Genomic DNA, 13,507 nt, shown 5'->3' with positions numbered 1-13,507 from the left:
ATAACTGTTTGTTATGATGCTATGACATTTTTGCACGTTATTTCTTTATTGAAAGAAAATTCTATGAAGAGAAAATTTGTTTGCAAATGGGGTTACAATGCTAAAATATGAAAAGTTAAAGCTAAAAAAAGAAATACACTTTATTGAGATAATATTATTTCTTTATGAGCTAGGAATATAGCGACTACACTACCCAGCATGCAACGGGAATGACGAGCATGCACGGTAGCCCAGAAGTGTTGTTGCATGTCGTCACCCGGCAGTAAACGTCAAGAACTCAGCCAACACGCCTCGTCTGCATTATTTATAATTAGACTGACAACACATATACAGTGTGATTTTGCTTTGTTTACAAGGAAAGAAAAACAAAAGTTAAAAAAGGGGGATATGTTGTATATATATGTATGTGCTGCGGTTGCTTTAAGAACGTTGCGACAGCTGCCGTAAAGGAGGTGCGTTGCTAGCCTGGTTGCTATGTTTCCGGTTGGTCGTAAAATACATGGGTTGTACTTGTATAGCGCTTTTCTACCTTCAAGGTACTCAAAGCGCGTAAAAGTGTTGGTCATGTGTTTGTACCCTGCTCAAATCTCTCAGTAAAGTTATTCATTGGATTATGTCTTTTGTTTTGAACTTTATTACACCTTGGAGCGGTTTTTCCCGTCCGTTGTTTTCCTGCTTTCGCTATCTGCGCCTAATGACTGGGCTACGTGACGTCGTGTCTTGTGATGTCTCACGGAGCATTTCTGGTCGGGATGGATTCGAATAAAGAACCAACTCTTTTTCTTTACTATAGTGGTCTCGATAACGGGTACCGGTTATCAAAAGGGGTTCGAGTCCGAGGACTCGGTTCTTTTCTTATCGAACAACCTGGAAAACCGGTTTTGAGTATCATCCCTAGTTGACATGTGGAGTAAGCACTCTTCATTGTCTAGCACGTGACTTTTCAAATGATGCTACATATGAGCAGTAATGCTACTTTTTGTATCAGCGCTTTTGCCCCACGCTTGATATATTACGGTTGTCTGTTCGACATATTACCACTTGAAACCAAACCACCGCCAGACGATGGACCCCCTGCTGTTTTTCTTGGGAATTGATTCTTCCTTCATTTGTTACCAGAGTCGCACATTCTTTCTCTCATATTACCACTCGCACCACAGCTAATGTTACCCATGCTGCTACCTCTCTGCTCCGCGAGGGCGTATACGTATGTGACGTATGCAAGAAGGTGCGCTTGCTGTATATGAGAAAGAGACACAAGAAGGAGTGAGAAAAGCCTGTAGTGTAATGCCAGCAGCTAAAAGCAACTGCATGAGAATGTATACTCGAATATCACGATATATAGTCATCTTCTATATCCCACGGAGACAAACCCGCGATATATCGAGTATATTGATATATCGCCCAGCCTTATTTGTTTGTTGTTTCAGACTTAAATTAGATCACTCTTTGTGATCACTTGAAGGCATTTTTTTTTCCAGAGGATGAATTGAAAGAGTGGTCTGGAATTTACATTGAAGCACTGAATTCAGGCATTAATTGTGAGTAAGGATCCACATACACACTGGCAAAGAAGTGTGCGGCCAAATTTCCCACCACTCACGTATAAAAGCCATTAACAGTCAATTTGCTGAATACAGGTACGTCATGAAACAAAAACTTAAACGAGGATCAATGAGCACTTTTTCAGACTGCAGCACTCCAATCAATGTGAGGAGCTAAAGGAGATCTCACAGGTTGTGGATATTTTTATTACATTTTAAGCATCAAGTGCAGATTGTGAAAGCGGCTCCAATTTAATGGGTCGTATCAAAACAACATCCAGAATCGTGTAAAAGTGACACATTTGAACCAGCTGAAGCGCATAAAATCAAACCAAAAGCAGACAAAGTCACACAAAGTCTATAATCCCTGGAGAAGTGAAAAGGACAGACGAGAAAAAGGTAACTTTTATTTTACTGATCAGATTTCTGCTGTTACCAATAATTAGTATGTTTTTATTTATAGGTATTGATGATTAAATACTGTTATGATGAGGCCAACAGAGGTGGGTAGTAACGCGCTACATTTACTCCGTTACCTCTACTTGAGTAACTTTTGGGATAAATTGTACTTCTAAGAGTAGTTTTAATGCAACATAGTTTTACTTTTACTTGAGTATATTTATAGAGAAGAAACGCTACTTTTACTCCACTCCATTTATCTACATTCAGCTCGCTACTCGCCCCTGATTTTTATCGATCTGTTAACGCACGCTTTGTTTGTTTTGATTTGTCAGACGGACCTTCAAAGTAAGATCTATCACATGCCTGCGTTCCACCATCCAAATGCAGTCACTGGAGATGTTTGACTCCGTTTCACCAATCAAATGCAGTCACTGGTGACGTTTGACTCCGTTTCACCAATCAAACAGAGCCAGGAAGTCACATGATTAACTGCACACTTTTTTATAAACCTTTATTTATAAATGTCAACATTTACAAACAGTTGAAAATAATAATCAAAGTAAGTACAAAAACAGTACAAAACAGTATAAAAAACGTAAAAAACAATGCCAGCGGGTTGTAACTAAAATAGAATGCAAAAAAAATCTCAGTAAATAACTTAAATTTGCAAAACAGCATCATCGTTTTCACAGCTTTTTGGTTGTTAGAGGTAGAGTGTTTTCAAGTAGAGTTCTAAATTTTTTTTAAAGGCACAAAAAACAGGTCGGGTATTGAGAAACTTACATTTATGATTATACAACTCAGCCAATAGTATAATGAAGTTGCAAAGGTAAAAAATCATTTTCAATTTTTTTTTTCAATACAGTGTAAAACCAAATATATATTATTTAATGTATATTATTGTTTTAGTTGCTTAAGTGATATTCCTGGCTCTGAATTTATTCATTGCTATTTTTATGTTTTTGTGCATTACTTGTTGCCGTCATCAATAAACGAACAGGTTACTTATCAGTTACTCAGTACTTGAGCAGTTTTTCCACAAAATACTTCTTAATTTTACTCAAGTAAATATTTGGGTGACTAATCCTTACTTTTACTTGACTAATACATCTGTAAAGTAACAGTACTCTTACTTGAGTACAATATCTGGCTACTCTACCCACCTCTGGAGGCCAAATACAAATAAGGAAACGGTATTGTTTTATATTTGCCATGAATTGTTCTGTTAATTGGGGTGGTTTAGCTCGGTTGGTAGAGCAGCCGTGCCAGCAACTTGAGGGTTGCAGGTTCGATTCCCGCATCAGCCATCCTAATCACTGCCGTTGTGTCCTTGGGCAAGACACTTTACCCACCTGCTCCCAGTGCCACCCACACTGGTTTGAATGTAACTTAGATATTGGGTTTCACTATGTAAAGCGCTTTGAGTCAATAGAGAAAAAGCGCTATATAAATATAATTCACTTCACTTAATTAACTGTTAATAAAAAATAACCCTTTAGGTCCTCTCTTTTTGTCAGTTACAACTTGTTTAATGAATTGTACTTAACTAATGTTTTGTCATAGCTTGTTTACTTAAGATACAGTCAGTGATCAATTGTTAAACGTCTTAAGATATACTCGTGGTGTTCCATTTTAGGTCCTCTCTTTTTCATCATTTGGGCTATTCAACTTTTGGACCACGAGTTCACTTCAAAAAACTTGTGAGAGACACATTTTTGATGCAGAGTCTTAAAAACACTGGAGTGTTGTCATGGAGATGACCTTAGACTAGCTTTTTTGCAGAAGGTCCTTAAAAAAAAGCTGAGCGCTTGTGTAACTGTGACAATATACACCAAAATCAAATGTCTACAGTAGAGGACTCTGGTCCCTCTGAATATACAAAATAAGATTGATAGTGAATTATTTGAAAGGTTTGATAGTTCTTAGCTGTATGGGAATGTGACCCTTAAAACAATTTAATTCAATATTCTTATACTGCAAAGTTCATGTTATTTGTGTTGTAAGTTAGGCAAATAATGTATAATCAAATTAATCTAATAGGAATTATTGCTGTAGTTTCATTATTATTGAGTCATGTAATTTGTTATTATGTCATGTTTTGGATAATGGCATGGCTACATTGTACACGTCTGAGATTGCTCATATCGGTCCACGGTATACTTTGGGAGTATGAGTTTGGACATACACAAAACAATTAGAGGGAACATCTTGAGAATATATATTTTTTTAAGTGAAAACAAATGTTTATTGTAGCCTCTAGAACAAGGGTAGGGAACCTATGGCTCGCGAGCCAGTTGTGGCTCTTTTGACGACTGTATCTGGCTTTCAGATAAATCTTAGCTGACATCGCTTAACACGATAAGTGATGAATAATTCCGCTGGAAATAACAGTGTTAAAAATAATGTTCAAATAATAAAAACTTCCCATGCATTTGAATCCATCCATCCATCCATCCATTTCCTACCACACCTGTTCAAGATTGCAGGTGGCTCAGCCAACCCCAGCTGAGCCACCTGGGTCGCATTAATGGAAAGAAGTATTTTATATATAATTGGTTGGCTTCAGAATAACAATGTTATTAAAAAGAATAACTTACGTATTATACTCAAAAAAATGTTGTCTTACTTAAAAATGCACACATTATCTTAAGTGTCAAAAAAATATTATTTGGCTCTAACGGAAATACATTTTACAATATTTGGATTTCATGGGTCTCCCAGCCAAAAAAGTTCCCGACCCCTGCTCTAGAATAAGTCACACAAAGTCTGACGCTATTTTTAACTTTTATTGCCAGTCTTATGCTAACAACCGGCTAGGGCTGGGCGATATATCGCGGGTTTGTCTCTGTGCGATATGGAAAATGACTATATCGTGATATTCCAATATACGTTCTCACAAAGTTTCTTTTTGTTGCGGGCATTGCACTACAGGCTCTTCCCACTCCTTCTTGTGTCTCACAGACAGCAAGCGCACAAACTTATATACGTCACATACTGTCACGTCATATGTCACATAGGTATACACTCTCACGGAGCAGAGAGGTAGCAGACTGGGTAACGTTAGCTGTGATGCTAGCGAAGCCGTGCGAGTGGTAATACGAGAGAAAGAAGGTGCGAGGGAAGTAAAAATGAATCCCCAAGAAAAACAGCAGGGGGTCCATCGTCTGGCAGGGGTTCGGCTTCAAGCGGGAAGATGTCGAATAGACAACTTTAATTTGTCAAGTGTGGGGCACAAGCGTTGCTGCCAAAAGTAGCATTACTGCTAATATGTAGCATCATTTGAAAAGTCACCTGCTAATAACTTTAATAGATACAGTTTTGGTCAATTGACTTAATTGTGATTTCCTTCTCTGCATGAAAGTTTAAAAGTAGCATACATCAGTGCAGTATGAAGAAGAATGTTTTAATGTAAACACATAGAATCATCATACTGCTGTGATTATATTAATCAAGTGTTCATTCAAGGCTAAGGCAAAAATATCGAGATATATATCGTGTATCGCGATATGGCCTAAAAATATCGAGATATTAAGAAAAGGCTATATTGCCCAGCCCAATTCCGACAGGTTATACCTGCCGTGTAAACACTTTTGTCTTCGTGCTTCCACGAACACACAACAACACTTCCTCATTGTCCGCCAATCCACTTTTAGGCACGACAGTGTGTTTGGAATCATGAGAACAATGAACATCCAATCAAAACAACACAAACTTAAAACACCAGCAGGTCGTTACAGTATGAATGGATATACAGAATATAGCGCGCTATTGTCAAGTGATGCGCCGAAAATGTGGCTGCCGAACAAAAGAGTTTGGTCACGGAAAACAGTGCTGCCGAAACCAAATGTTGTGATGACGTAAACAAGATGCACGCGATTCTCTGGAGTGTAGTCAGCATGTCTGCGATGTGTACGTGACTATATCCCGGATATACCTGCAGACAGAGATCTAAAAAAAAATCTCCAGACACTTGAAACATCCTTAACAAAATACAATGTTTAATAATAGGTAGTAATAATTGACAATGTAGCAAAATTACATGGTATAATCTTGTGTATGTTAATACCAATTAATAATAACACAGATTTGTTTTTAAATGGATGTTTCTCTTTTTTCAGTTCTAACTAAAAGGATTTGACCCGGATGTGACAAAGTATGTTTAGTACTTGTATTAGATGGCCATAGCAATAGCGCTTATGGATCCTACGGGCCCCTAAAGAGTACTGCAATGTACTTTAGAATGCACTCACTATTTGGAGTGAAACAAGTGTAAAGGTGACAAAATGTGTGTTATTTCAAGTTTAGAGGGCTTGGATACAGTAGTGTTGGAAAACGTATTTAAAAGGTCATAAACGTGTTTTCTTATATGCTCTAACTAGTATATACAGTATGATATCAATCAATCGGTCAATCAATGTTTATATATAGCCCTAAATCACAAATGTCTCAAAGGACTGCACAAGCCACAACTACATCCGCGGTACAGAGCCCACATAAGGGCAAGGAAAAAGTCACCCCAGTGGGACGTCGATGACAATGACTATGAGAAACCTTGGAGAGGACTGCATATGTGGGCAACCCCCCCACCCCCTCACCCCCCCCCCCACCCCTTCACCCCCCTCTAGGGGAGACCGAAAGCAATGGATGACGAGCGGGTCTAACATAATATTTGAAAAGTCCAGTCCATAGTGGACCCAACATAACAGTGAGAGTCCAGTCCATAGTGGACCCAAAATAACAGTGAGAGTCCAGCCCATAGTGGATCAAATATAATAGCGAGAGTCCCGTCCATAGTGGAGCCAGCAGGAGATCATCCCAAGCGGAGACGGGTCAGCAGCGCAGAGATGTCCCCAACCGATGCACAGGCGAGCGGTCCACCCCGGGTCCCGACTCTGGACAGCCAGCTCTTCATCCATGGCCACTGGACCTGTGCCAATCCCCCCCCACAAGGGAAAAGGGGGCAGAGGAGAAAAGAAAAGAAACGGCAGATCAACTGGTCTAAAACGGGGGTCCATTTAAAGGCTAGAGTACACAAATGAATTTTAAGTTGGGACTTAAATGCTTCTACTGAGGTAGCATCTCGAATTGTTACTGGGAGGGCATTTCAGAGTACTGGAGCCTGAATAGAAAACAAAATAATAGAAAAATATTTATATTAATAATAGTCATACCAAAAAGTCCCTGCTTGGCACTCAATATCAAGGGTTGGAATTGGGGGTCAAATCACCAAAATGATACCCGGGCGCGGCCACCGCTGCTGCTCACTGCTCCCCTCACCTCCCAGGTAGAGAAACAAGGGGATGGGTCTAATGCAGAGGTTAATTTCACCACACCTAGTGTGTGTGTGTGTGTGTGTGTGTGTGTGTGTGTGTGTGTGTGTGGGGTGTGTGTGTGTGTGTGTGTGTGTGTGTGTTTGACTTAATTTCACCACACCTAGTAGTACTTTAACTTTAATAATCCAATAACAATACTTTGCAGACAATTATTTTACCAGGGTCAGAACCAATTAGCTGCAATAAACAAAGGACGACTGCAGGCCTATAATTGATTGCATGATAGCTCTGTAGCTCTATTTGTCCATTTTCGGTGGTGGGGCTTTCAAAGCTTTAAAAAAAAAACTTTGGATCATCAATTGGACATCCCTGCTTGACCTTGTTCTCCGGGCCGACGAGGTGGTTGGCATGGTCATGACGAGCACGCAGAGCCTGCTATTTAAGTGTTCATATCGTCGCCGATCATCTTAATTTAATTGTGGCAGCCAAAACTGTGATCATGAATGAAATATAACAATTGTGCATCACTATGTCAGACACAGCCCTGCCTGGCTCGCTGTGCTCACAGAGTCAAAAAACTACAAAGTTTGTTTACTGGTGTGCTCAGGTGGTGGACCTCTACTGGGGCGTGGACCCAGAGGAGTGGGACGGTCCAGAGCTGCAGCGGCTCCGGATGAAGCTTCTGGAGGAATGTCTGAAAACGTCAGCGGGACCGTGCTTCGTTGTAAGTACTCAACTTTATTCCTCCATTGTGTATATGCAAAACAAGCTACATTGACCCAAGCCTGAATGAGTTATGTGAGAGCAGCTTCAAGGAGGGCGAAAGCGACAAAGCGAAGAGGCAGAGATGACAGGTGGAGTAATGGATGTTGAATTATTTAAATACAGCAGATCTTTTTCTGGAGGTTTAAATTGAGGTGAGAGATCACAAGGAGAGGTAATGCTTTATGGCGAAAACAGCAAACTGCCACTGCTGAGAGCATAATCTTTGTTTTGCATTTACACCTGTGTTCTTCCCAGTAATCACCTTGCATAGTAATAGTAATAAAAAAAACAACATTAAATCAATGTTTATTTATATAGCCCTAAATCACAAGGGTCTCAAAGGGCTGCACAAGCCACAATGACATCGGCGGTTCAGAGCCCACAAGAGGGCAAGGAAAAACTCACAACCAATTGCACACTGCTCACGCATCTTCTGCGCACGGCAGATCTAGGCCGCGCACAAAATCGAATAAAAAGAGAAGCGCATAACAGTGTGCACGTCTGCCGTCGCTCACATGTGCGCCACTGAATGCTCAAGGAGTTTTGGCGTTTGCTCACACATATGAGGAATTGGAGGGAAAATTGCTCACAACCCAGTGGGATTTCAATATGAATGACTATGAGAAACCTTGGAGAGGACCGCAGATGCAATGGACGTCGAGTATAATATTGTGAAAGTCCAGTCCATAGTGGATCTAACATAATAGTGAGAGTCCAGTCCATAGTGGGGCCAGCAGGAGACCATCCCGAGCGGAGACGGGTCAGCACTTAATGGGGACAAGTGTTGACCCGGATGTCCAGCAGATGTCCCCAACCGATGCACAGTCGAGCGTTCCACCCCGGGTCCCGACTTTGGACAGCCAGCACTTCATCCATGGCCACCGGATCTGTGCCCACCCCTTCCACAAGGGAGAGGGGGCAGAAAAGGCAGATCAACTGGTCTAAAAGGGGGTCTATTTGAAAGCTAGAATACACAAATGATTTTTAAGATGGGACTTAAAAGCTTGCTTTCCAGCTTAGCTCTTTTTTCAGCGTGACGGACCCATACATTGTCCGCATCAGTGCAGACATTGCATCGATCTACATGCCGATCTTACGATCCACTCTTCCCTCACTTGTGAACAATACCCCGAGGTACTTGAACTCCTCTACTCGGAGCAGCATCTCTTCCCCAACTTGGATATGGCACTCCATCCTTATCCAGGCGAGAACCATGAACTCAGACTTGATTAACCTTGACAAAGCAGTGGCATAGAGTCTCCTAGAATCAACTGTAAGGTAGAAAAAACACCACACATATCTTCAACATAAACTTTATCAATAAATAACAAAACAACACTCGTTTTGTGGCTGCAGGATTAGGTCTCTGCTTTGATGTGGCTACATCTGGCCAGGATCGTCAGCTCTCACTGGGTCGGTTCGCAGCTTTGTGTGAAGCGGCTGGGATGAAAATCAGCACTTTCAAGTCCGAGTCCATGGTTCTCGCCCGCATTAAGGTGGAGTGCCATCTCCGGGTTGGGGAAGAGATGCTGCCCTGAGTGGAGGAGTTGAAGTACCTCGGGGTATTGTCTGCAGTGATGCGGACAATGTATGGGTCCCTCACGGTGAAAAAAGAGCTAAGCAGGAAGGCAAAGCTCTCAATTTACCAGTCAATCTACATCCCTATCCTCACCCCTGGCCGAAATTAGTTTCCTTTGTTGGGTGGCGGGGTTCTCCTTTAGAGATACGGTGAGAAGCTCTGTCATTCGGGAAGAGCTCAAAGTAAAACCGCTGCTCCTCCAGATTGAGAGGAGCCAGATGAGGTGGTTCGGGAATCTGGTCAGAATTTCCCCCAAACTCCTCCCTGGGGAAGTGTTTAGGGCGTGTCAGAACGGGAAGAGACCACAGGGAAGACCCAGGACACGGGGAGAGACTATGTCTCCCTGCTGGCCCGGGAGCGACTTAGGAAAAGCTTGATGAAGTTGCTGGGGAGAGGGAAGTCTGGTATTCTCTGCTTAGGCTGCTGCCCCTTTCGGATAAGCAGAAGAAGATGGAGGGATGGAACCGCACTGCTTAAAGTAAAGCCACTGCTCCTCCACATCGAGAGGAGCCAGATAAGGTGGTTCAGGCATCTGGTCAGGATGCCACCCTAACGCCTCCCTAGGGAGGTGTTTAGGGTACGTTCGACCAGTAGGAGGCCACGGGGAAAAAACCAGGACACGTTGAGAAGACTATGTCGCCTCGGGATCCCCTGGGAGGAACTGGACGAAGTAGCTGGGGGGAGAGGGAAGTCTGGGCTTCTTTGCTTAGGCTGCTGCCCTCTTCGGATAAAGCGGAATATGATGGATGGATGGATGGATGGATGGATGGATGGATGGATGTAACAGCACTGCTTAAGCTGGAAAGTAGGCTAAAAGGAACAAACATGGATATAGATAAGCATCGTACAAAACGCAACCCAAACATTGCCAAGAAAGCACGCCATTTAAGAATGTAGTGGAAGGTGTAAGGCACTTGGCACACGCCAGCTGCAAAATCTACATCAACCTAAATGAAGAACCGAAAGAAAGCAAAGTCCATCCATCCGATTTCTACCGCTTATTTCTTTTGGGTTCGCGGGAGGCGCTGGTGCCTATCTCAGCTACAATCGGGCGGAAGGCGGGGTAAACCCTTGGACAAGTCGCCACCTCATCGCAGAGAAAGCAAAGTACTTGATGTAAACGCATGAATACTGAAGATTACGTCATCCCAACAACAAGGAAAATGAAAGATACAACTCACAAACAAAGAACCATTAAGTCTGATAGAATCCTCAAAAGAAGCCATCAATGATGACATAGATTTAGACACTTTTATTTTCCAAAATGAAGTGAAGTGAATTATATAGCGCTTTTTCTCTAGTGACTCAAAGCGATTTACAGAGTGAAACCCAATATCCAATTTTTTTTTTACATTTAAGCCAGTGTGGGTGGCACTGGGAGCAGGTGGATAAAGTGTCTTGCCCAAGGACACAATGGCAGTGACTAGAATGGCGGAAGCGGGATTTGAACCTGCAATCCTCAAGTTGCTAGAACGGCTGCTCTACCAACCGAGCTATACCACCTGCTTCTATAATACAATAATACTGCGACAACATTAAATAGGACAATGATTAATTATTATTTCACCTCAAGAGCAAAAGCATGCATTAATGTTTTAACATTAGGCAATATACAGTCGTTCCTTAATTGATCATAAGTATATTGAGGGCGTCTTCAAGGAATACATTGGTTCTGCTTAATCTATATCCAACATTAATTTATTAATAATGCAATATTTGTTAGTATATCACTGCAGTATTTGTTTATTCATTTTTAATCTCTGCTTTTTTTTAAAAGTATTTTTTTTTTAATGATCAAATCCACCTAATTCACACTTCTGTTAAAAAGGCGGAACTGTCACGTTCGCCATGATTTGGTTTTGCTTATACAGGGACATGGCTGCATGTAAGATTAATTAGGTCTTTATGAATTAATCAGCTCAGATGAGGCTGCAATGTACAATAAAAAGTAGCGGAATGGAACCATGTGACGAGTGTACTAAATAAGACACTGAGTAAAAATAGCAGGAAGCAGACAACACAAAACTATAAGCAATCTGGTGTTCGGTTGCATGAAATTGTGTAATAATGTCGGACTAGATTTGTAAAGCATTTTTCTAAACAGCTAAAACCCTTTATAGTGAGACCCATTATTCTTTATCTGGTGGTAAGGTGGTGGAACGAGGTTAACCACCAAACATTCACTTACAGTCATACACTAGTGTGGGAGGCAAGGTGGCTGAAGTGTCTTGCCAAAGGACACAACAGCAGTGACTAGGATGGGAGAAGCTAGATTTAGTCCAGGAACCCTGACATGAACAAATCACACGCATGACAAACCCAATAAATTGGCGCTGTCCACTTTAACGGACTAATTACAAAATGGACAGCAGTGCACCGTTCCCTACACAGAGTTAAGGGAGGTCATTAAGAATTAAAACAGAAAACCGATGTAATGAAATAAAATCACTCAACGGGAAATAATGGCAGATACAGACAATAAAGCAGCCATGTGGAACTTGACAGGAAGAAGATAGTATGCAGGCAGTACTGAACCTAATGAGCTGGCTGGCCTTATGGATAGACCTTTAGAACAACAAGAAAAAAGAGTTGAAGAGTCAAAAGTGAATAACTAAAAGTGACTCTTACTGTAGATGTCTCTCACAGTACTGTGTTTGAAAATCAAAACACTCTTCAGCCTATAGCCTAGTTCAGAGGCATTAAAGAGAGACATGCGAGACAGACCAATTGTACTATGGTGTGCAGTATATTTTTTAATCTGATCTTAATTTTTATGTAATTTGGAGTTGTTAATAGACATATAGTATGTTATATATTTATATGTGTGTGTGTGTATGTATATATATATATATATATATATATACTGTATATGTGTATATATATATATGTGTGTGTGTATATATATACATATATGTACATGTGTGTATATACTGTATATATTATATGTATATATATATATATATATATATATTAGGGCTGGGCAACGATTAAAAATGTTAATCGAAGTTAATCGCACTTTTTCTCTGATTAATCGCGATTAACTGCATTGTATACGCAAAGCCCAATAATGAATTCAAAAGTAGTGTGTAGTGCACCTTTATTGGAATATTCTCCCACATGAACAAAAGCGCCAAAACATTTGTTGGGCAAACACAATTCAAATCAGTACTTGTTAAACAGTAGCAGTTAAATAGCATATTTTATGAAAATCAACTCAAAAAATGTAAATACAAACATTTAAGCTTATTTCCACTGCCAGGGTATTTAAGTTATCCTGTTTGTTATGGAAAATAAATATAATCTATATACAAATCTCTGAGCCACAATCATAACATCCGAACAGGCAATTTCTGAGGTAACAGCAGGAAAAAAAAATTTATCAGGGATCTTATGTTTAATCAATCAATCAATCAATGTTTACTTATATAGCCCTAAATCACTAGTGTCTCAAAGGGCTGCACAAACCACCACAACATCCTCGGTAGGCCCACATAAGGGCAAGGAAAACTCACACCCAGTGGGACATCGGTGACAATAATGACCCAGTGGGACGTCGGTGACAATGATGACTATGAGAACCTTAGAGAGGAGGAAAGCAATGGATGTCGAGCGGGTCTAACATGATATTGTGAAAGTTCAATCCACAATGGATCCAACACAGTCGCGAGAGTCCAGTCCAAAGCGGATCCAACACAGCAGCGAGAGTCCCGTTCACAGCGGAACCAGCAGGAAACCATCCCAAGCGGAGGCGGATCAGCATCGCAGAGATGTCCCTAGCCGATACACAGGCAAGCAGTACATGGCCACCGGATCGGACCGGACCCCCTCCACAAGGGAGTTTAAAAAACCTATATTATAGGTAGTGGGCTGTTTTAGGGAATTTTTGATCAAATTATCCGTAGTAGCAATATTAATAATGTTGTGTTTATTCTGCGTAGTGCACT

At 41.0% G+C, this 13,507-nt stretch overlaps 1 protein-coding gene across 5 annotated transcripts in view; it reads left to right on the top strand.

Annotated features, from left to right (window-relative positions):
- LOC133560799 (NACHT and WD repeat domain-containing protein 2) overlaps positions 1–13,507 on the top strand; it is an 80,245-nt gene that overhangs the window by 45,142 nt on the left and 21,596 nt on the right. For 4 of the 5 annotated variants that reach the window (XM_061913733.1, XM_061913736.1, XM_061913734.1 and 1 more), the window contains exon 4: positions 7,827–7,943. In XM_061913733.1, the coding sequence (XP_061769717.1) occupies positions 7,827–7,943 (117 nt within the window). Of the gene's footprint in view, positions 1–1,437; positions 1,944–7,826; positions 7,944–13,507 lie in introns of those variants that run through there. The other variant, XM_061913737.1, reaches the window with a different exon arrangement.

Source organism: Nerophis ophidion, linkage group LG10 (genome assembly GCF_033978795.1).
Source record: "Nerophis ophidion isolate RoL-2023_Sa linkage group LG10, RoL_Noph_v1.0, whole genome shotgun sequence".
NCBI classification, from domain to species: Eukaryota; Metazoa; Chordata; class Actinopteri; order Syngnathiformes; family Syngnathidae; genus Nerophis; species Nerophis ophidion.
Note: the sequence above shows the minus strand (reverse complement) of the source record. Positions and strands in the feature narration are given on the sequence as shown.